Source organism: Bos indicus x Bos taurus, chromosome 12, assembly GCF_003369695.1.
Source record: "Bos indicus x Bos taurus breed Angus x Brahman F1 hybrid chromosome 12, Bos_hybrid_MaternalHap_v2.0, whole genome shotgun sequence".
Classification (NCBI taxonomy): Eukaryota; Metazoa; Chordata; class Mammalia; order Artiodactyla; family Bovidae; genus Bos; species Bos indicus x Bos taurus.
This window is the reverse complement of record NC_040087.1, coordinates 20,492,815-20,517,016: the sequence shown is the minus strand read 5'-3', so window position 1 is coordinate 20,517,016 and position 24,202 is coordinate 20,492,815. Positions and strand designations below refer to the sequence as shown.

At 46.1% G+C, this 24,202-nt stretch overlaps 1 protein-coding gene across 1 annotated transcript in view; it reads right to left on the bottom strand.

Moving 5' to 3' along the window:
* Positions 1-8,376: 8,376 nt before the first annotated feature.
* The window catches only part of FAM124A (family with sequence similarity 124 member A), a 120,783-nt gene continuing 104,957 nt past the window's right edge, over positions 8,377-24,202 (bottom strand). Inside the window, exon 4 of the mRNA XM_027557311.1 lies at positions 8,377-10,477. Coding sequence (XP_027413112.1) covers positions 9,674-10,477 — 804 coding nt within the window. The 3' untranslated portion in view covers positions 8,377-9,673. The remainder of the gene's footprint in view (positions 10,478-24,202) is intronic.

Genomic DNA, 24,202 nt, shown 5'->3' with positions numbered 1-24,202 from the left:
AACACAGGCCCAGACCGCCTTGAGCTTTCTGGCCAAGGAGAGTGGCAGAGCCGCTGGCCTGGGCTGGTTGACTTGCTCTGGGCACCGGAGGCTCGTTTTGCAGGAAGCGGGACTAATTCTTGGTGTGGCAAGAGGATGAGTGGTCTCCTTGCTACGTTCACCTGTTTTTCCTCCATTGCCCCCGGTTGCGTTTTCAGTCTTCAGATCACTTCTGAGGGCAGAGGAGCAGGCAGTAGGTCTCTTCTACACATCAGTCTCTTGTTGCTTGTGACCTCGTTGGAATCACTCCCATCTTATGGGGTCAGGTGGGGGCCTGCGGGGGTGATGGATGGTTCTGGGCCAAGGTTAGTCTGGGAGTCATGCAGGCAGAGTTTAGAGAGCATTCGGGAAGTTGGAACAGGTTGGAACAATTGAGGCCTGTAAGTGTGCAGTGAAAGTTGGCCGAGTAGTCATGGGTGGGTGGACTGCTTGTGGTCTGGCAGTTTCAGAGTGGAAACAGCAAAAGCGCAGGACAGCTCGACTTGGGGGCCCGGCAGGTGAGGCAAGAGGGTGGGGTGGGGGGTTGCAGATGCCATGGAGGCCACAGTGAGCCAGTCAGCCCTGGGATCCAGTGGGGTTCGGTGGGTCTGGAACCCACGAGGGAGGAGGGGAGTGTAGAGACGGGGAACTGGCGAAGAGAAGGGAGCACAGGTTTTGTAGGCTTGGGGGATCGGGTGGGGAGCTGTGGGGAGAGAGTGTGTTTAGGGAAGGGCAGCTCAGAACTGGGGAGCTGGGAGAAAGAACAGTTTTCTTGCTGAGTGGTAACAAGCATGAGGGTTTGATTTTGCTGGCAGTGGCTTGAGATGCAGAAGAGAGACAAGCCAGGGAGGTGGATGGAGGGTGTGATGATGGAAAGATGACTTTCCGATGGGATCTGAAAGATGACGATCTGGTGGAATCTGTCCAGAGAGACGGTGGAGAGGTGATGGTGGAATCGCAGATTATAGAGCATGTTGAAACCAAACCCTGTCTTGTCCTCCTGGCACTGAGCAGTCTGTGAAGGAGGCAGATGTCAGGTGAGCAGAGTACAGGGCCGCTATGAAGCCCGAGGGAAGGGAAAGAGCATCTGCCTTTACGAAATGCCGCTGTGCTGCAGGCAGTACAGCGACTTCCTCACAAACTGTGCTGTGCTTAGTCACTCAGCTGTGTCCGACTGTTTGCAACCCTATGGACTGTAGCTCACCAGGCTCCTCTGTGCATGGGATTCTCCAGGCAAGAATACTGGAGTGGGTTGCCATTTCCTCCTCCAGGGGATCTTCCCAACCCAGGGATTGAACCCAGGTCTCCAGCATTGCAGATGGATTCTTTACCATCCGAGCCACCAAGGAAGCCCAAGAATACTGGAGTGGGTAGCCTCTCCCCTCTCCAGGGGAACTTCCCCACCTGGGAATCAAACCAGGATCTCCTGCATTGCAGGCAGATTCTTTATCAGCTGAGCTACCAGGAAAGCCCTCCACACAAATTATGTAACCTGATTCTCATAGTAACCCTCCAGGGTAGGTGTTGTCATCCATATTTTACAGATGATAAAACTGAGGCTCAGAGAAGTTAATTAACTTTGCCCTGGGTTCCCAAAGTGATGGGGTCAGAGTGGGAAGGGGTGGTCAGAGTGGGAAGGGGTGGTCAGAGTGGTGGGGTCAGAATGGGAAGCCAGGTTAACCTGATGCCAAAACCTGAGGCTCTGTATATGTAACTGTGTTAGATCCTTTAGGAGGATTGTAAAATCTATGAAGCAAAGTGTTAGTCACTCAGTCATGTCTGACTCTTTGTAAACCCATGGACTGTAGCCCACCAGGCTTCTCTGTCCTTGGAATTTTCCAGGTAAGAATACTGGAATAGGTTGCCATTCCTTTCTCCAGGGAATTTTCCTGACCCATGGATTGAACCCGAGCAGGTCTCCTCATTGTAGGCGGATTCTTTACCGTCTGAGCCACCTGTATAAAATCTACAGGGAAGAATAACTAGTCATGATGGGAGTAGGATGAGATCATGTCTCTCCCATTGAATCCCAGGTCCCCTGGGCTGATACAAAACTGCTCCGTGTGGTTTGCTTGTACCCTGATTTGACTTAGTGATCAAACTGTGCAGCACCTTGTTCATCCTGGATCATAAAAGGTTTCTTTTTTTTATTGTTATACCGAATTTACCAGCATATGAGTGGAAATTGTCTATGTAGTTTTTATATGTTGTAATATTTCTTCAAATAAATCTCTCCTAGAAATTATTGGCCAAATGTTCATTTGGGTTTCATAAGCTCCTAAAGAAGAACCTGAACCAACTTTTTGGCCACTCCAATTAAAAAAAAAAGGCACAAATAGCCCCTGACTGACACGTAATGTGCACGTGCGTGCGTTCAGTTGTGTCCAAGTCTTTCCGACCCAATGGACTGTCGCCCACCAGGCTCCTCTGTCCATGCAGTTTTCCAGGCAAGAATACTGGAGTTGGTTGCCATTTCCAACTCCAAGGGATCTTCTTGACCCAGGGATCAAACCCACGTCTCTTGCATCTCCTGCATTGGCGGGCGGATTCTTTACCACTGCCCCACCTGGGAAGCCTCGACACATAGTGGGACTTAGTAAATACTTGTTGAATGAATAAGTAAATTTACTCAGATCAATGAAGAAAGAGGTGCAGGGAATGGAATTCTTATCACTTTTCAGGAATCTCAGTGGAGGGTGGGTTGAGGGGATTTATGAAAGGGCTTCAAAGGGCTTGCCAGGTGACTCAGATGGTAAAGAATCTGCCTGCAATGCAGGAGACTCTTTAGTCCCTGCATCAGGAAGATTCGCTGGAGAAGGGAATGGCAACCCACTCCAGTATTCTTGCCTGGAGAATTCCATGGACAGAGGAGGCTGGCGGGCTACAGTTCATGGGGTCTCAAAGAGTCAGAGCTGCTGCTGCTAAGTCACTTCAGTCATGTCCGACTCTGTGCGACCCCATAGACGGCAGCCCACCAGGCTCCCCCGTCCCTGGGATTCTCCAGGCAAGAACACTGGAGTGGGTTGCCATTTCCTTCTCCAATAAAGAGTCAGAAAGGACTTAGCAACTCAGTTTTCAAAGTGCTAGAAGGCCTTTTAACCACGAGGGGGCGCTGTCAGAGACTTGGCGGTGACTTTGGAAGGGCAGGACGTGGATGAGGGTGCAGGGGGCTAGACAAGGGCTCTCTATCCACACAGGCTAGAACCACGGGTACAGCCTGCATTCTCCCAGGAGGATGTCAGTCTCACCAGTGGCTCTCCATTTGCCAAACAGATCTGGTCTCAAGAGACCAGAGGCCAGCTTCCAGGCTTCCTGCCCAGGGCCAAGTTGCCCTCTTTCCACAGTGTGACTGCAGATGTCCAGGGAGGCTCACCCAAAGCATGAGGTTGTGTCTGCCCCTCCAGCCTTTGTAAACTCCATCCTTCAGTCAAGGAAAGCTGCCAACTTGCACCAAAGTCATCATCCTACAGAGAAAATCCCTCATGAAAACCCCCTTCTGAGAAAGCGATTTTATTTTTATATACGGGAGTATAGCTGATTGACAATGTTGTATTCGTTTCAGATATACAGCAGAGTGATTCAGTTATGCATATACATGTTATCTGTCCTTTTTCAAATTCTTTTTCCATTTAGGTTATTATAGAATATTAAGCAGAGCTCACCTGTGCTAGGTCCTTGTTATTTTTTTTTTTCCTTAAAATATTCATTTATTTTTGGCTGTTCTGGGTCTTTGTTGCTGCAGGAGGGTTTTCTCTAGTTGCAGCGAGCAGGGGCTATTGTCTGGTTGTGCTACACGGGCTTCTCATTACAGTGGCTTCTCTCGTTGCAGAGCATGGACTCTAGGGCTCCCAGACTCACAGACTTAAGCTCTAGAGCACAGGCTTAATAATTGTGGTTGCTCTTAATAATTTAGTTGCTCTGAGGCATCTTCTGGGACCAGAGAGCGAACCGATGTCCCTTGCATTTCAAGGTGGATTCTTAACCACTGGACCACCAGGGAAGCCCGGTTATTCGTTTTACATACATCAGTGTGTACATGTAAATCCCCAAATCCCAATCTATCCCTCCTCCCCGTCCCTTCTGCCCTGGTAACCGTAAGTTCATTCTCAGTCTGTGAGGAGAAAGTGATAGATAGTGTACCTCTTTGCTAAGAAAAACTTGGGTTTCTCTTGAGACATAACATTGAGGCAACTTAAATTACAATGAAATAGGACAGTGTCACTAGGGTTTCTCATTATATTAACAAACATGAACCACTGTGCTGCTCACATTTCCCTTTTTGCTTTGGCTTCTAGGAAATTCATCTGCAGCAGTTTTCTTTACTGTTGGCATATTTCTGCTCTTTCTTTCCCTTAGCCCCAATTTCCTAATTCTCTTTGCATCGTCTTATGTCACTGCAATTTCAGTGGCTTCAATACCTTGTGGAAATAAAATAATTAAATGCAGAATAATAAATGGAAGTGAAGCATCTCTGGTGTTCATCAGGGCGGAGTCTTCTGCAAAGGAAAGGGCAGTCACTGGCCGGCCACTAGGTGGCACCAAAGGTTTCCTGCAGCCATCCTTAGCCAGGCGATCTGGCCTAAAAGTGTTTCTTATAACCGCATACTTCTTGAACTGTGCTAAGCACGTTTCGAGTTGCTCCTCTCCACAATGCTCTGGGTATATAGTTCTACAGCCTGGGCAAAGCTAACCTAGGGGAGCCTGGTTGGCTTCTTTCAGGTGTTCAACTTACAAAATCAATGTTTCAAATAAGGTGAGGCGAGTCTGAACCAGATCAGGTCAACTGGGGGCCATGTGTCCCCCATGGAAGCAGCTCCATTAGTGACACCATCTGGGAGAGCGGGAGGTGGGACCCTCCTCACAAATGGAGAGTTTAGGAGGTGTGTTATGGGGGCACGGGGAAGGGGCCTTTCAGCTTTCCTGGTGACTTCTGTCTGAAATGAACATACTGCCCTAATGTTGGGCACATAACTGGACAACAGTTATCACACCTGTGAAATAGAAACTGACTTTTAAAAAGACCCGAGGGTGTCAACATTAATTACCATTAATGTTTGCTTCCATTATTCACTCAGAGAAGTTATGCCATTCAAAGCCATTTTGTAAAAAAGCCTTCCATGGAAGTTGGGAGAATGTAATTCTATAAAAAACCTTTAAATTCAGGTTCTTGACTCTTCTTGAATCCATGTGTTATAACTGTGACAAAAGATGTTTCCTTTGAAAAGCCATTTTTATTCACGTCAATTTCTTGTTTCTTCAAGCATCTAATAGTATCTGATCAGTTGTGTTTCCAGAGAATTAAAGAGGAGTGGAATACTGCAGATCATTGAGGGGCATATTCATGTTCAGACCAAGAATGTGGAGCAACGTGACCCTGGGCAGGGGTGGAGGTCGGAAGGGTGGGGGGCACGGGGAGGCAGCCGTCCAACTATTCCCACTGTTCTCCTGAAATTTGGACTTGGGATCACTGGCCAGAAGTGGCTCTGATTAGTGTTCTGAGGCCTTGCAAGGGAGAAGCTCTCAACAGTTTTTATTTGCTCTTAAAAAAAAAAAAAATCTCTTCTAGAAATTCTATGAGTCTACTCAGGTGCCTCTTACCTGGTGGATTGGAGAATTCATTCATCTACAGAAGGCCCAGTAGGGGAACAGGAAGTACTTGGATTTCTCCTGTTTGACGAAGGGGCTAAAGAGATCAGCCATGCGCTCCAGGGTCTTCCGGATATAAGTAAACACTTGGCCTCACCCGGAAGGCACTGGACGGTGCAGCTCAGTGGGCTTCCACGTGACTGCCCTGCTGTCCTTGGGTCTCAGGGATCAAGCAGCCCCCGGTGCTACCACCACTGTGGTCACTGCACATCAGCCCCTCCACCAACACACAAGTCTCTTCAGGGGCTCACCACTCTCCTCCACGGGAGACCCAACCGGGGTGACCCAGGATGGCTTCTGTAGGGCTTGGTCCATTAGGGACCCCCAAAAAACATTTGCTCTTTAAAGCATATACCAAGTAGCGATACTAATGGATACTAGGTGGATCTTCCTGGTGGCTCAGATGGTAAAGAATCCGCCTGCAATGCAGGAGACCTGGGTTCAATCCCTGGGTTGGGAAGATCCCCTGGAGAAGGGAATGGCAACCCACTCCAGTATTCGGGCCTGGAGAATTCCATGGACAGAGGAGCCTGGTCCATGGGGTCGCAGAGAGTCGGACACGACTGAGTGACTAACACCACTACACCACAGGTGAGACCATGGTGGGACTGTGAGCAGTAATCTGGGGAGTCTTATTTGGAAAAGGGGCAAGTAAGGGATGGCCTGTGAGCTAGACCGGGGCACTTATTAACATGACCCCTGGGGCAATGCTGGGGAGAGAAATGCAAGGTCAAGGACACATTTTATCTGTTAAACAAGAAACTACAGCTAAAATATAGATCTTCCATCAAGAATTTTCCTTTCCAGGAGAAAAATAACTTATGAGATGACTGCAGCTTTTAAAAATTGACAAAATTTATTGAGCACCTACTGTATGCCAGCCAGCATCTATCACAATAATAATCTGAAAGGGTCAGGATCCACCAGGGAGTATCAGGAGCCCTTCTGGATGAGGACAGTGCTAGAGGCGGGTCAGCAAAGGGAGCTGAGCCCCAGCAGTGCCTCTGGGGCTCCTCCTCCCCAGAGAGACTGCTATCTGCGGGGAGGGGAGTGTCTGAGTGTGGTCCGTGCTGGGCTTCTCTCCTCTTCTCATGTTATGGGACATCTTGCATTTCCTGTTATGGAAGAGGTTTGCTGACATCCTTTGCTGTCACTCAGTTTGGTAGACTCACTGTGCTGGGGTGAGGGCTCAGTGAGAAAAAGGGTGAAGGCAGACTGCACCCGAGTTGGCTCTGAAGTAGCAGGCGTGTGTGAGTATTCTGAGCTAAGGGCGCTGCTGAAGGGTGAACACTGGAGGAGCCATTGCCTGGCTGACAGTCCATCATGATACCCCAGTGACTTTGCTGTCCTGAGCTTGCCTCCCGGTCCTTGGAGGCTACATCAACACCTGAATGGTTAGCATGTTGCTTTGCATCCTCAGCTACAGGCTGTGAGTCCCGTTTCCGAGCAGCAGATAGACAGCCAGTGGCTTTCTAGGCATCATCTCTGCGGCAAGAAGCCCCGCACTGCTCTGAGCCCTGTGGTTCTGTAGTCATCAGCGTGGTCCCAGGAGTGTGTTTTCTTGGTCTTGGGCATCACAGCTGCAGAGGGATGCAGACCTCCGTTCTTCATCGTTGACTGTGGCTGAGATCTGAGTCTCAAGTCAACCTCAGTTGAACACAAGGGCTGGCCAACTATGACTCTCGGGCCAAGTCTGACCCTCCACCTGTTCTTGTAAAATAAATTTTCTTGGAACTCAGCCACTTCCCTTCATTTACATATCGTTGCCTTTCACACTATTATGACAGAGTTCAGTAGTTTTGACAGAGACCGTATGACTGGCAAAGACTAAATATTTATTATTTAGCCCTTTATAAAAAGTTTGCTCACTCCTGGTATAGAATTATAAAAGAAAATAATTTTATGTACTTAAATCAGAGTACAGTATTGTAATCTGTAGTCCTGGAAGGGCTTCCCTGGTGGCTCAGTGGTAAAGAATCCACCTGCCAATGCAGGAGACAGAGAAGACACAGGTTTGATCCCTGGGTTGGGAAGATCCCCTGGAGGGGGCCATGGCAACCCACTCCAGTCTTCTTGCCTGGAGAATCCCATGGGCAGAGGAGCCTGGCAGGCTACAGTCCATAGGGTCGCAAAGAGTCGGACACGACTGAGTGACTAAACAACAGCAGTCCTGGAGTATCCGGGCTGTTCGGGGTAGGAGAGAAGGTTCTCACTACAGGGACGGCAAAGACTTTGGCTCAAGTGTGATGCCTAGTGAGGGCTGCTGGGAGGATTGTGTCGGGGAGGATTGTGTCGAGGAGGATTCTGAAGCCCCGTCTGGGCTGGCGTGGGCACTTCCAGGGAGGTGTAAACTGGGCCACGAGTCATCCAGGCGTGGAGCACCAGGGAGGGACAGGAGCACGGCAAGTCCACACTCTTCTTCTCCAAAGGCGCACGGCAACCAGGAACAGCTTGGTGTGGCTCCCGATGCCAGCACTTGGCACTGCCGAGTCCCCGAGGTGGGGACTGTAAACATTCCCTTGCTGGAGTGGGAGAGACGTGAGATCTGAATACCATTCACACTGTGACTTCCCTGGTGGCTCAGACGGTAAAGCATCTGTCTACAATGTGGGAGACCAGGGCTCGAGCCCTGGGTTGGGAAGATCCCCTGGAGAAGGAAATGGCAATCCATTCCAGTACTGTTGCCTGGAAAATCCCATGGACAGAGGAGCCTGGTAGGCTACAGTCTATGGGGTCGCCAAGAGTCGGACACGACTGAGCGACTTCACTTTCTTTTCTTTCTTTCACGCTGTGACAGAAGCAGGCAACCACAGACAAGACCAAGGTCAGGTCAGAGCTCCAGCTTTAACTAAGGCTCCTCTGCACTCGTGCAGCAGTGTTGGTTCAGGACAGCATCTTGTGCAAAGCTTCCCACTTGGAGAACAGGGGAGGGCATTTACTACTCAGTGCAATGAAAATGCCAGTTAAAATAGTTACAAATTGTTTAAAAAAGAAAAAATGACAATGCATGTTTACTGGAGAAAGCAGTATAAAAAGTGGCCCCATTTACATATATGTCTAGATAGCCCTTAGACTGTAGATTTAAAAATGGAAGCATCTTACGAATACCTACCCACTAAGTCTAATATCCTGCTATCCTGTAACCCCAAAGAACGATTTTTCCTCAGTGGTCCAAATAAATCCAGGTGGTGGTCTTCTGTAGACTCCGACTTGTTACAGTGAATGTGTTTGAAAAGTGCATTCAAATCTAGTTCTTGGAGCTCAAATTGTATTTTAAATGCACCAAGAGTCTGTTGTTCAGGCTCAATCTGTATAAAGCTTATTAGCCACTTTTGCATAAATGCTGATTTTTGGATGGTGCGTGGCATCACTGTAGTGATAGTGCTGAAGTGAGGTATTATTACTGTAGTCAGATATGTATCTAATGTTTTACTAAGGTGACTCTTTTCACTGTAACAGTTCCTGGCAATCCTAAGGGCCACTGCTCCCTGGTAGGGTAAACAGAGACGGAGAATCCACTGAGGTGGACATCACGAGCACTGACCTCTCCTCCAAGTTGCTTGCTATATTGCTCACATTCAGCATTTTGGCTTTAGTCATTTTTCCTTCACGTCATGAAAAAAATTGTGCAATCAGCTCCAGCTGACTAGGTTTTCTTTTCAAATAATTATAGGAAGCATTTAAATTATGTAAGTGCATTAAACCGTTTCCTAAATGGAATTGAGTATTTAAAAAATATATTTTATGACCTAAAAATTTGTTGAGAATTTATTTGCATAAAAATCCCAGGATCTTTATCGACTTTTAAAATGCCATTGAGCCCCTAGAAATACACCACCTCATGGGTGAGAAAGGGTGCCAGGCAAGGGTGTTAATGACCCATGAGACAGATCATCCGACTCCGGATGGACCTGGGGAAGCAGGGCTGAGAACACGGATGGCACGCAGACCCCAGAAGGGCAAGGTGGGACCTAAGCCTGTGGCTCTGAAAGACACGAGTGGAGGGTGCTCAGATGTAGAATTCCTCCGTGTCATTGTCCCCGCATCCGGCTGGCACTGAGGGTGCCAGGACGTCTCTGCCAGTCTGCTGGGCCTGGGGGGCATCGGAAGGGAGTTCTGGGGGTGTCTCTGTGAGCGAGGAGGTGTCCAAAGCTGGGGGAGCAGTGACAGCTGTGGCCGAGGAGCCTGAAGGCCCTTTGAAGACAGGCAGGGTGGCCCAGGAGGCCCCCGCGGTCTCGCCGCCCGCAGTGGGCAGGGGTCCTTCTCTGAAGCCCCTGCGCTCTGACCAGAGGCCGCTGCCTCGTTCCGGGGGGTGCGGCGCTTCCTCGGGACTGCAGAACCTGCTGGGTGCCGAGTAGGCAGAGACCACAGACAGGTCGGAGGAGGACAGCCGCAGCCCGGTGTCCACGTCTGTCTCCTGGGCCCCCTCCAGGTCATCGATGGAGAGGAGGTGGCCGTGCCCCCGCTCCGGCGCCCTCTGCCCGCGGCCGCCTATGCTTGCAGACAGCTGCGCTTCTGCCGCGGAGGCCGGGGAGGGGTCTCCAGTGGGCAGACAAAACAAGGACTTGCTTCGCTGGAAAGACCAGGGGAGGCTGGGAGGGCTGGTGGCTCGTCTGGCAAATTCCTGCGGGTGCCTGGTAGACGGACCTGCCTGGCTGAGGCCCGGGTGTGACGCGTCCAGTGGCGGCTGCGGGCAGCAGCCTGGGGTCCGGCTCTGCGCAGTGGCCCGCGGGGAAGACGTGGAGCACGGTTTCTGCTCTGAGGCCTGGTGAGCCCTGCCGGGTTTAGGGCGCTTCCTGTGCCCCTTCTGTGCCTGTAGGGGCAAGAGGGGACATCGTTATCAGAGCCGGGCTGGGGTCCACCCGGCAACGGGGATTCATTGCTAAACAGAACATGAAACACACTTTCTGATGATTCTTGGAAACTTCCAGAACTGTCTCGGCACTAAAGCGCTGCCAGAAATGTCACTGGGGCTTCCCAGGTGCCCTGGTGGTAAAGAGCCTGTCTGCCAATGCAGGAGATGTAAGAGACACGGGTTCGATCCCTGCGTGGGGAAGATCCCCTGGAGGAGGAAATGGCAACTCACTCCAGTATTCTTGCCTGGAGAATCCCGTGGACAGAGGAGCTCGGTGGGGTCGCAAAGAGTCGGACACACACATACATACATAAATTTCATTCTCCAAATTCTAAACTGAAGACAGAGATTGCAGAGCTTGGGGGAAGACAGATCAGACTTCTCAGTCTGAGCAGACGTCCCCGAACCCAGGAGGACAGGCAGGCCCTTGTCACGACAGGGAATAGGACCTCTTCCAGCACACATGCAAGGATGCTCCGTGGATTAGCCACAGGCCTGAGGCCTGGCTGAGCGGGACAGAGGACACAGGGGTTACCATTCCCAGTACAAAGGATGCTCGAAGGGTCTGCTTCCCTCTGGCCGAAGCCCCAACGTTTGGACGTGCTCCCGACCGACGACAGGGTGGAAACGTCAGGATGGGCTTGATCCTAGTGCACGTGTGGCCATCGGGACACATCCCAGGGCTGGCCCTTGGTTCAGGGCGGTAAACCTTTGGTGAGCGAGGGGATATCAGGAAATCAGCATGTACTGACTTGCTTTAGGAACCACTGACTCCTCTGTGTCCCCTTTCAGAAACTGTAAGGGCAAGGGGGCAGCTAACTACTGACCAGTCCCGTGGATGCCCCACAGGGGCAAGGGCAAGCCCCTGGGGCTCAGACAGTTTCATCCTTCAGCAGCTCAGCCCTGACCTCCCGTTCTCTCCCCCACCTTCCCTGCAGCTCTGCAGGAGTTTCCGTTGCACAGAATTAATTGGGAACCTTTCTTCCAATGTATGTTCCCACCTGGGGCTGCTGCTCTCAGGTTTTCCTCCTGGTCTGCTCCCCAGCCCTCCGGGCCAAACTTACAATGCAAAATTTCAGTTAAATAATGGATGTGGGGACAGTGATTCTGGTTCTGTTTAGTATAGGATCATTTCATTTATTGTTCAGTCACTCTTTCGTGTCTGACTGTTTGTGACCCCATGGACTGCAGCACGTCAGGCTCCCCTGTCCTTCACCATCTCCCGGAGCTTGCTCAAACTCATGTCCGTTGAGTCAGTGATGCCATCCAACCATCTCATCCTCTGTCACCCCCCTCTCCTTCTGCCCTCAATAAATTTCATTTATGAATTTCCAAATAAGGAAAGAATTTTTTTTTTAAACACCCAAGTGCAGTTTACTCCAGGGGATATTTCCCAGCTCTCTGCAAGACTACGAGACCCTGGCCCTACCCTGGACAGCACACATCCCTGTCTCCCTGTTACACAGGAACATGGTCTTCCCACAACTGCGTGGGAAGTTTAGTTCAACGTCCTGTACACTTACTTGTACCTGTTACAGGTAAAGGAGGGGAAACTACAATGAGAAGGACTGTTTTCAACCACAGCAAGCACATTTCATTGAAAGAACGGGAGACAAAAAGAACTCAGACAGAAGCCTGTGATGACAGGCACAGTGCCGGGCTGGAGTGGGGAGAGGCCATGCCTGTCGGTGGAGCAGAGGAGTGTCCGTGGAGGTGGGCGTGGAGATGGGCAGCTGTGCTGCTAGCGGGAAGCGCAGGTAGAGAGGAGGCTGGGTGGGAGAGGGAGGCCAAGACACACAGAGGCTGACACTTTGCAGGCAAGCGAGGGAGTTGTGAGGGGCAGGAAGCCAGCAGTTTGAACGATTAGAGGCCAGGTGCGAGGAAGGCAGTGCTGTGGGTCAGCTTGGGGCTGGAGTCTAGTAGTGGTCAGGAGGCCCTGACCACCTGGGTAAGAAATCCACAATCTTATCCTTTTGCTGGGGTCATATTCAGTCTTGATTATGTCCCCCCATCCATAGGATCATTCCTTTCATTCCTAAGATGTTGGCTTAACTTCAGATATTTCTTTATCCTATAAATAGACTTATTGAATCATTTTTTTTTCAATCAATATTAAATGAGGGCCTTTCCTGCAGAGCTGCTCATCTGGACTGCTTAAGCTTTGACTGGGTTATTAAAGGTGTGCTGACATATAGGTCTCTTTCAGTGGCAGCCTCTTGCCATGTAAATATTATCATTTTCTATGTGCTCTGATGTGGAAAAGGTCTGGAGGACCAGGCAGAGATAATTTTGAATAAGACAAGATATCGAACGCCCAAAAGTAACAACACAACATTCAAATGTATTGAAGTAAGCCACGATGATAAGTTCAGTTCAGTCGCTCAGTTGTGTCCAACTCTTTGTGACACCATGGACTGCAGCACGCCAGGCTTCCCTGTCCATCACCAACTCCTGGAGTTTACTCAAATTCATGTCCTTCGAGTTGGTGATGCCATCTAACCATCACACCCTTCTCCTCCTGCCTTCAATCTTTCCCAGCATCAGGGTCTTTTCAAATGAGTCACTTCTTCACATCAGGTGGCCAATGAGTTTCAGCTTCAGCATCAGTCCTTGCAATGAATATTCAGGACTGATTTCCTTTAGGATGGACTGGTTGGATTTTTTTGCAGTCCAAGAGACTCTCAAGAGTATTCTCCAACACCACAGTTCAAAAGCATCAATTCTTTGGCGCTTAGCTTTCTTTATAGTCCAACTCTCACATCCATACATGACTACTGGAAAAACCATAGCTTTGACTAGATGGACCTTTTTTGGTAAAGTAATGTCTATGCTTTTTAATATGCTGTCTAGGTTGGTCATAGCTTTTCTTCCAGGGAGCAAGCGTCTTTTAATTTCATGGCTGCAGTCACCATCTGCAGTGATTTTGAAGCCCAAGAAAATAAAGTCTTTCACTGTTTACATTGTTTCCCCATCTATTTGCCATGAAGTGATGGGACTGGATGCCATGATTTTAGTTTTCTGAACATTGAGTTTTAAGCCAACTTTTTCACTCTCCTCTTTCACTTTCATCAAGAGGCTCTTTAGTTCTTTTTTGCTTTCTGCCGTAAGGGTGGTGTCATCTGCATATCTGAAGTTATTGGCATTTCTCCCAGCAATCTTGATTCCAGACTGTGCTTCATCCAGCCCAGCGTTTCTCATGATGATAAAGTGAGTGGCAATATGTGAGCGCTATTGGAATGCAAAGGAGGAGGGGGGTTGATTTTACAGAGGGGTGAGGCAGCATGGGGAGAGGGTAGGAAAAGCTTGCCTTAAGAAGTCACGCTTGGACAAAACCTTGGAAAGTGGAGGAGGGATCTGCCAACTGGAAGGCAGCAGGCACGGCATGGAAGGGCACATAGGCACAGAAGCAGCCTGCACGGAGGCTGGCTCATCAAAGCCGAGGTGAGCCCTGAGAGCTGAGAGCAGCCTCGCCAGGGATGCATATATATATCCTTTTTCAGATTCTTTTCCATTTTTGTTATTATAATTGAATATAATTCACCATGCTATACAGTAAACCTTTGTTATTTTATGGGGCTTCCCTGATGGCTCAGATGGCAAAGAATCTGTCTGCAATGCAGGAGATCCAGGTTTGATCCCTGGGTCGGGAGGATCCCCTGGAGAAGGAAATGGCAACCCACTCCAGTATTCTTGCCTGGAGAATTCTGTGGACAGAGGATCTGGTGGGCTACAGTCCATGGGTCACAAAGAGTCGGACAAGACTGAGCGACTTTCCCTTTAAGCCATTTTGAGTTTTTTTTTGTATGGTGTGAGTGAGTGTCCAGACTTCACTGGTTTACAAGCAACTGTCTAGCTTTCCCAGTACCACTTTCCTCCACTGTATATTCTTGCCTCCTGTGTTGAAGATTAATTGACTCTAGATGTGTGGGTTTAATCTGGGCCTTCTATTCCATTGATCTACACGTCTGTTTTTGTGCCAGTCCTGTGGCGTTTTGATTATTGTAGCTTTGTAGTACTGTCTGAAATCTGGGAGGATTACTGATCCTTTTCATCCTCAGTCTCTAATTCTGTGTGTGTGTTGGGGTGTGTGTGTGTGAACCCATGACCTGCTGGTTCTCTTCCTGCCCATCAGGCTCTATACAGCATATTGAAATTCACAAGCTGTTCTGCTGACAGTGGCCTAGGGAGCTGAAGGTCAAGAGCAGCAATTGTAGAGACTTCTGATGGTCTAAATTACAGATTTTTAAGGAATACAATGCAAAACACTTTTAGACCAGGTTGTAAGGTATGGTTCTCCTAAATTAGTCCAGGTTGTAAGGTATGGTTCTCCTAAAGATCACACTCCCCTAGACCATTCTATGTGCGTTTTTTTTTTTTTTGGCCATGCTGGGTCTTCATTGCTGCGTGGGCTTTTCTCTAGTTGTGGTGAGCAGGGGGCTGCGTCTCTAGTTGGGGTGAGTGGGCTTCTCATCGTGGTGGCTTCTCTCATGGAGCACAGGGGCTCAGCAGTGTGGCCCCTCGGGCTCTAGAGCACAGGCGCAATAGTTGAGGCACATGGGCTTAGCTGCTCCACAGCATGTGGGGTCTTCCCAGATCAGGGATCAAACCCATGGCCCCTGCACTGGCAGGTGGATTCTTTATCACTGACCCACTGGGGATGCCCTCTATGTGCATTTTATGTGCATGGGGACCTTGCTGAATTTGGTGAGGAAGGTGCTGAGCCCAGCTGGTTCTTCCTAGGGATGTGATCCACTCCCCAGGGCTGGCTGCTCTGTGCTCAGCATCCCCGGGACCTCAACCAGCCAATCTGACTCTGTGCTGTGCTGCTCTGGTTAGTGATCATCTTCTCTGCAAAGCTCTGTGCCTCACACGGGAGAGCTTGCTCAGCACACGCCCTACCCAAGTATCTGACAGGAGCTTAAGCATGAGTGAAGTAACAGGAGCTTAAGCGTGAGTCAAAAGTTGCAGCTTGGGGCGCAGGTAAGGAATGGCCCCAGAAGGCCCATGTGTGCCTGAGAGGTGTTACAGCTGGGTAGCTGTTGAAGAGAGAAACCGATTTTCCCAATCATTTGAGTTTGGCTAAATAAGAGTGAAAGTAAGTTGTGAGGTTCTTTAGACAAGAAAGTCCTCAGATAATGGAGGCTGCTTTCAATGGAGAGACAGTGTTTATTAATTAAGATGTTGAGGGATTTTCCTGGCTGTCCAGTGGTTAAAACTCCATGTTTCCAATGCAGGAGACAATGGGTTTGATCCCTGGTTGGGGAATTAAGGTTCCCACATGCTGCGTGGTGAGGCCAAAAATTTAAAAAAAAAAATAAAAGTATGGTTATTTATTTATTTAAAAAAGGACATCTATCTTATTTTCCCCAAGGGCTGATTCCTCTAATAGTACGTACTGCCCTGTAACTTGGGTCTTCAGGGTCTTATTCAAGGGGCATGCTCTGGGTGAGGCTGTCTGCAATCTAAATTTGCCTGAAAAAGGAAGCCTCTGTGAACATTGCTCCATGAGAAGCAAAAGGCCAAGGTTCCTGTGTTAGGAACTGCCTGGGGACATCCGAACTCTCCACTATCACAGACAGAGTGGGATTAAGTTTGACTTTAAATCAGGAACAGCTGGCAGAGGATGAAAGCTCGGTGGGTTTTGCGGAGGTTTTCGTCACTGTGCTTATTTAACGGAAACCTGTCTGTGCTCTTATTTTCCCTGCATCATGAAGGCTGGAGTCCAGATCAACCCTGATTTCTGCTTTAAGGAGAGGTGGCATCCAGTATTTTCCACTGGAGGGGTGCCTGCTGGGTGGGTGGGATTCGAGTTGGCACAGTGCTGGCTGGTGGGCTGCAGGACCCTGGGGTGGGGAGCTGCAGGAGGGTGGCTGCGGGGCTCCCCACCCACTGGGTGGTTTCCTCCAGCTCCACCTGAAGGCAGCTTCTAAAAGCAGGGTCTTGACTGTCTAATGACAACTCACTTGTGCAAAGGAGGCCCTTCATTCTGTGTCCTTCCCCCGGCGAGGACTCTCTTTCCGGCCGCTCTTGTCTGCCTGTCTGACTTGACCAGAAGCACTAGAAGCTGAGAATGAAGCATCACAGATGCTTCAAGAAGCTCTTTCCTAGTGGACTTTTCTTTCTTTTTATTTTAACTTATTTTTTTTTATTGAAGGATAATTGCTTTACAGAATTTTGTTGTTTTCTGTTACACCTCAACATGAATCAGGGGTATACATATATGCCCTCCTTTTTGAACCTCCCTCCCATCTCCTGCCCCATCCCATCCCTCTAGGTTGATACAGAGCCCCTGTTTGAGCTTCCTGAGCCATATAGCAAATTCCTGTTAGCTATCTATTTTACATATGGTAATGTAAGGTTTTTTTTTAATTATTTTTTTGGAGGCTAATTACTTTACAGCATTGTATTGGTTTTGCCATACATTGACCTGAATCTACCACGGGTGTACACGTGTTCCCCATCCTGAACCCCCTCCCACCTCCCTCCCCATCCCATCTCTCAGCGTCATCCCAGTGCACCAGCCCCGAGCACCCTGTCTCATGCGTCAAACCTGGACTGGCGATCTGTTTCACATATGATAATACACATGTTTCAGTGCCATTCTCCCAAATCATCCCACCCTCGCCCTCTCCCACAGAGTCCAAAAGACTATTCTATACATTTGTGTGTCTTTTGCTGTCTCACATACAAGGTTATCATTACCATCTTTCTAAATTCCATATATATATGCGTTAGTATACTGTATTGGTGTTTTCTTTCTGGCTTACTTCACTCTGTATAATAGGCTCCAGTTTCATCCACCTCATTAGAACTGATTCAAATGTATTCTTTTTAATGGCTGAGTAATACTCCATTGTGTATATGTACCACTGCTTTCTTATCCATTCATCTGCTGATGGACATCTAGGTTGCTTCCATGTCTTGGCTATTATAAACAGTGCTGCGATGAACATTGGGGTACACGTGTCTCTTTCCCTTCTGGTTTTCTCAGTGTGTATGCCCAGCAGTGGGATTGCTGGATCATAAGGCAGTTCTATTTCCAGTTTTTTAAGGAATCTCCACACTGTTCTCCATAGTGGCTGTACTAGTTTGCATTCCCACCAACAGTGTAAGAGGGTTCCCTTTTCTCCACACCCTCTCCAGCATTTATTATTTGTAGACTTTTGGATCGAAGCCATTCTGACTGGTGTGAAATGGTACCTCATAGTGGTTTTGATTTGCATTTCTCTGATAATGAGTGATGTTGAGCATCTTTTCATGTGTTTGTTAGCCATCTGTATGTCTTTTTTGGAGAAATGTCTATTTAGTTCTTTGGCCCATTTTTTGATTGGGTCGTTTATTTTTCTGGAGTTGAGCTGTAGGAGTTGCTTGTATATTTTTGAGATTAGTTGTTTGTCGGTTGCTTCATTTGCTATTATTTTCTCCCATTCTGAAGGCTGTCTTTTCACCTTGCTAATAGTTTCCTTTGATGTGCAGAAGCTTTTAAGGTTAATTAGGTCCCATTTGTTTATTTTTGCTTTTATTTCCATTATTCTGGGAGGTGCGTCATAGAGGATCCTGCTGTGATATATGTCGGAGAGTGTTTTGCCTATGTTCTCCTCTAGGAGTTTTATAGTTTCTGGTCTTACGTTTAGATCTTTAATCCATTTTGAGTTTATTTTTGTGTATGGTGTTAGAAAGTGGTCCAGTTTCATTCTTTTACAAGTGGTTGACCAGATTTCCCAGCACCACTTGTTGAAGAGATTGTCTTTAATCCATTGTATATTCTTGCCTCCTTTGTCGAAGATAAGGTGTCCATATGTGCGTGGATTTATCTCTGGGCTTTCTATTTTGTTCCATTGATCCATATTTCTGTCTTTGTGCCAGTACCATACTGTCTTGATAACTGTGGCTTTGTAGTAGAGCCTGAAGTCAGGTAGGTTGATTCCTCCAGCTCCATTCTTCTTTCTCAAGATCGCTTTGGCTATTCGAGGTTTTTTGTATTTCCATATAAATTGTGAAATTATTTGTTCTAGCTCTGTGAAGAATACTGTTGGTAGCTTGATAGGGATTGCGTTGAATCTATAAATTGCTTTGGGTAGTATACTCATTTTCACTATATTGATTCTTCCAATCCATGAACATGGTATATTTCTCCATCTATTAGTGTCCTCTTTGATTTCTTTCACCAGTGTTTTATAGTTTTCTAGATATAGGTCTTTAGTTTCTTTAGGTAGATATATTCCTAAGTATTTTATTCTTTCCGTTGCAATGGTGAATGGAATTGTTTCCTTAATTTCTCTTTCTGTTTTCTCATTATTAGTGTATAGGAATGCAAGGGATTTCTGTGTGTTGATTTTATATCCTGCAACTTTACTGTAGTCATTGATTATTTCTAGTAATTTTCTGGTGGACTCTTTAGGGTTTTCTATGTAGAGGATCATGTCATCTGCAAATAGTGAGAGTTTTACTTCTTCTTTTCCAATTTGGATTCCTTTTATTTCTTTTTCTGCTCTGATTGCTGTGGCCAAAACTTCCAATACTATGTTGAATAGTAATGGTGAAAGTGGGCACCCTTGTCTTGTTCCTGACTTTAGAGGAAATGCTTTCAATTTTTCACCATTGAGGATAATGTTCGCTGTGGGTTTGTCATATATAGCTTTTATTATGTTGAGGTATGTTCCTTCTATTCCTGCTTTCTGGAGAGTTTTTATCATAAATGGATGTTGAATTTTGTCAAAGGCTTTCTCTGCATCTATTGAGATAATCATATGGTTTTTATTTTTCAATTTGTTAATGTGGTGTATTACATTGATTGATTTGCGGATATTGAAGAATCCTTGCCTCCCTGGGATAAAGCCCACTTGATCATGGTGTATGATCTTTTTAATGTGTTGTTGGATTCTGATTGCTAGAATTTTGTTAAGGATTTTTGCATCTATGTTCATCAGTGATATTGGCCTGTAGTTTTCTTTTTTTGTGGGATCTTTGTCAGGTTTTGGTATTAGGGTGATGGTGGCCTCATAGAATGAGTTTGGAAGTTTACCTTCCTCTGCAATTTTCTGGAAGAGTTTGAGCAGGATAGGTGTTAGCTCTTCTCTAAATTTTTGGTAGAATTCAGCTGTGAAGCCGTCTGGACCGGGGCTTTTGTTTGCTGAAAGATTTTTGATTACAGTTTCAATTTCCATGCTTGTGATGGGTCTGTTAAGATTTTCTATTTCTTCCTGGTCCAGTTTTGGAAAGTTGTACTTTTCTAAGAATTTGTCCATTTCTTCCACGTTGTCCATTTTATTGGCATATAATTGTTGATAGTAGTCTCTTATGATCCTTTGTATTTCTGTGTTGTCTGTTGTGATCTCTCCATTTTCGTTTCTAATTTTGTTGATTTGATTTTTCTCCCTTTGTTTCTTGATGAGTCTGGCTAATGGTTTGTCAATTTTATTTATCCTTTCAAAGAACCAGCTTTTGGTTTTGTTGATTTTTGCTATGGTCTCTTTTGTTTCTTTTGCATTTATTTCTGCTCTAATTTTTAAGATTTCTTTCCTTCTACTAACCCTGGGGTTCTTCATTTCTTCCTTTTCTAGTTGCTTTAGGTGTAGAGTTAGGTTATTTATTTGACTTTTTTCTTGTTTCTTGAGGTGTGCCTGTATTGCTATGAACTTTCCCCTTAGGACTGCTTTTACCGTGTCCCACAGGTTTTGGGTTGTTGTGTTTTCATTTTCATTCGTTTCTATGCAAATTTTGATTTCTTTTTTGATTTCTTCTGTGATTTGTTGGTTATTCAGCAGCGTGTTGTTCAGCCTCCATATGTTGGAATTTTTAATAGTTTTTCTCCTGTAATTGAGATCTAATCTTACTGCATTGTGGTCAGAAAAAATGCTTGGAATGATTTCTATTTTTTTGAATTTACCAAGGCTAGCTTTATGGCCCAGGATGTGATCTATCCTGGAGAAGGTTCCATGTGCGCTTGAGAAAAAGGTGAAATTCATTGTTTTGGGATGAAATGACCTATAGATATCAATTAGGTCTAACTGGTCTATTGTATCATTTAAAGTTTGTGTTTCCTTGTTAATTTTCTGTTTAGTTGATCTATCCATAGGTGTAAGTGGGGTATTAAAGTCTCCCACTATTATTGTGTTATTGTTAATTTCTCCTTTCATACTTGTTAGCATTTGTCTTACGTACTGTGGTGCTCCCGTGTTGGGTGCATATATATTTATAATTGTTATCTCTTCTTCTTGGATTGACCCTTTGATCATTATGTAGTGACCTTCTTTGTCTCTTTTCACAGCCTTTGTTTTAAAGTCTATTTTATCTGATATGAGTATTGCTACTCCTGCTTTCTTTTGGTCCCTATTTGCATGGAAAATCTTTTTCCAGCCCTTCACTTTCAGTCTGTATGTGTCCCCTGTTTTGAGGTGGGTCTCTTGTAGACAACATATGTAGGGGTCTTGTTTTTGTATCCATTCAGCCAGTCTTTGTCTTTTGGTTGGGGCATTCAACCCATTTACATTTAAGGTAATTACTGATAAGTATGTTCCCGTTGCCATTTACTTTATTGTTTTGGGTTCGAGTTTATACACCGTTTTTGTGTTTCCTGTCTAGAGAATATCCTTTAGTATTTGTTGGAGAGCTGGTTTGGTGGTGCAGAATTCTCTCAGCTTTTGCTTGTCTGAAAAGCTTTTGATTTCTCCTTCATACTTGAATGAGATCCTTGCTGGGTACAATAATCTGGGCTGTAGGTTATTTTCTTTCATCATTTTAAGTATGTCTTGCCATTCCCTCCTGGCTTGAAGAGTTTCTATTGAAAGATCAGCTGTTATCCTTATGGGAATTCCCTTGTGTGTTATTTGTTGTTTTTCCCTTGCTGCTTTTAATATTTGTTCTTTGTGTTTGATCTTTGTTAATTTGATTAATATGTGTCTTGGGGTGTTTCTCCTTGGGTTTATCCTGTTTGGTACTCTCTGGGTTTCTTGGACTTGGGTGATTATTTCCTTCCCCATTTTAGGGAAGTTTTCCACTATTATCTCCTCAAGTATTTTCTCATGGTCTTTCTTTTTGTCTTCTTCTTCTGGAACCCCTATGATTCGAATGTTGTAGCGTTTAATATTGTCCTGGAGGTCTCTGAGATTGTCCTCATTTCTTTTAATTCGTTTTTCTTTTATCCTCTCGGATTCATTTATTTCTACCATTCTATCTTCTAATTCACTAATCCTGTCTTCTGCCTCTGTTATTCTACTATTTTTTGCCTCCAGAGTGTTTTTAATTTCACTTATTGCATTATTCATTATATATCGACTCTTTTTTATTTCTTCTAGGTCCTTGTTAAACCTTTCTTGCATCTTCTCAATCCTTGTCTCCAGGCTATTTATCTGTGATTCCATTTTAGTTTCAAGATTTTGGATCAATTTCACTATCATTATTCGGAATTCTTTATCAGGTAGATTCCCTATCTCTTCCTCTTTTGTTTGGTTTGGTGGGCATTTATCCTGTTCCTTTATCTGCTGAGTATTCCTCTGTCTCTTCATCTTGTTTAAATTGCTGAGTTTGGGGTGTCCTTTCTGTATTCTGGCAGTTTGTGGAGTTCTCTTTATTGTGGCGTTTCCTCACTGTGTGTGGGTTTGTACAGGTGGCTTGTCAAGGTTTCCTGGTTAGGGAAGCTTGTGTCGGTGTTCTGGTGGGTGGAGCTGTATTTCTTCTCTCTGGAGTGCAATGAAATGTCCAGTAATGAGTTATGAGATGTCTATAGTTTTGGGGTGACTTTGGGCAGCCTGTATCTTGAAGCTCAGGGCTGTGTTCCTTTGTTGCTGGAGAATTTGCTTGGTATGTCTTGCCCTGGAAATAAGTTACGTAGGCCGCAGGCGTCCTTCCGTTCTCCCGAAGAAGAGGAGACACTAAAGCCTCCCCGGTCGGATCTTAGAAGCCCAGGCATAATTAGTAACCATGGCGGGTTCCGCACTCCAGATGGAGACTCAGCCAGAGTGAGAGAGAGAGCGACATGGGGAGACCAAGTTTCGGTGAACAAGGCCCCTGGTTTCCTTTTTGTGTATGCCCAGCAGTGGGATTGCTGGGTTGTATGGCAGTTCTATTTCCAGTTTTTTAAGGAATCTCCACATTGTTCTCCATAGTGGCTGAACTAGTTTGCATTCCCACCAACAGTGTAAGAGGGTTCCCTTTTCTCCACACCCTCTCCAGCATTTATTGCTTGTAGACTTTTGGATAGCAGCTATTCTGACTGGCGTGAAATGGTACCTCATTGTGGTTTTGATTGGCATTTCTCTGATAATGAGTGATGTTGAGCATCTTTTTATGTGTTTGTTAGACATCTGTATGTCTTCTTTGGAGAAATGTCTGTTTATTTCTTTGGCCCATTTTTTGACTGGGTTGTTTATTTTTCTGGAATTGAGCTACAGGAGTTGCTTGTATATTTTGAGATTAATTCTTTGTCAGTTGCTTCATTTGCTATTATTTTCTCCCATTCTGAAGGCTGTCTTTTCACCTTGCTTATAGTTTCCTTTGTTGTGCAAAAGCTTTTAATTAGGTCCCATGTAAATTTCCATGTTACTCTTTTCAAGCATCTCACCCTCCCCTCCCCTCTCCCCATGTCCATAAGTCTGTCTCTTTCTCCCAGGGCACTTTCTCAAGGTGAAATGAAACCCTGTGCCTTCTGTCCAGGGAAGCCTCCCCACTCCCCCGCACTCCCCATCCCCCAGCTTTCAGCTCTGAGGGTTGCCCTCTGGAGCTTCTCCAAGTGACTGCGGCACGGTACCTGCAGAACAGCTTCCTCGGCTTCTCTTTGAGGCAGTGCAGGCTTGCTGACTCACTGGGACCCAGTATTTCCCTCTTTGCTATTCATGGAACTTTCTCTAAGGTACTCAGCATTACATCAGTGACTGCCTAAGGCAACCAGCCAGGGAGATCTCTTGTGTCCCTGAAATCACCAAAAAGCTGACATGCAGTAAGTGACCCATGAGCTTTGCGTGGAACCTGGGCAGTTTGCAATGCAAGAAGTGTAAAGAGGTCTTCTTCAAGGGATCTTGTGCCAATAGACCCATGGACAGAATCCCTAGGAAGGGCGATTCTGCCCCTGACCCAGTAAGCCTGGGTGGTGTCTCACGGATCCATCACAGTCAGGAAATTCTCTCTCATCCTCAGACCTCCTCGTTCTGAGAAAAGTCATTTCCTCTTGTTCTGTCCTTGCCAGGAACACAACCAGTGTGGCACTGTCTGTTATGTAATGAGCTAAAGACCTTTTAACCTAGGGACTAATAAAAGTTAGGGGCAGTCTCAAAAACATTGGGCAGTGGGTTCACATGAGAAATCAGATTTTGGTTCTAAATAAAAACATCATATTTTGCATCTCCTTTCACTGTCCTCTGGGTAGTTTTCATATATCCACTAAGAGTACTGTTCCTGGAAAAGGCTACGTTGTCTTTAAAAATTATTTTAAATTTGATTAAAATTTTTATTGAAATATAACTGACATATTAGTCTCAGGTGTACAACATATTGATTCATTATTTGTGTTGTGAAATGATCACAGTAAGTCTAGTTAATCGACTACCACACACATTTATGCTTTTTTCTCATAATGATAATTTTAAATCTACTTTCCTAGCAACTTTCAATATATAACACAGTATTGTTAACTAGTCACCAAGCTATACATTGCATCACCAGACTTATAATTCTAGAATTGGAAGT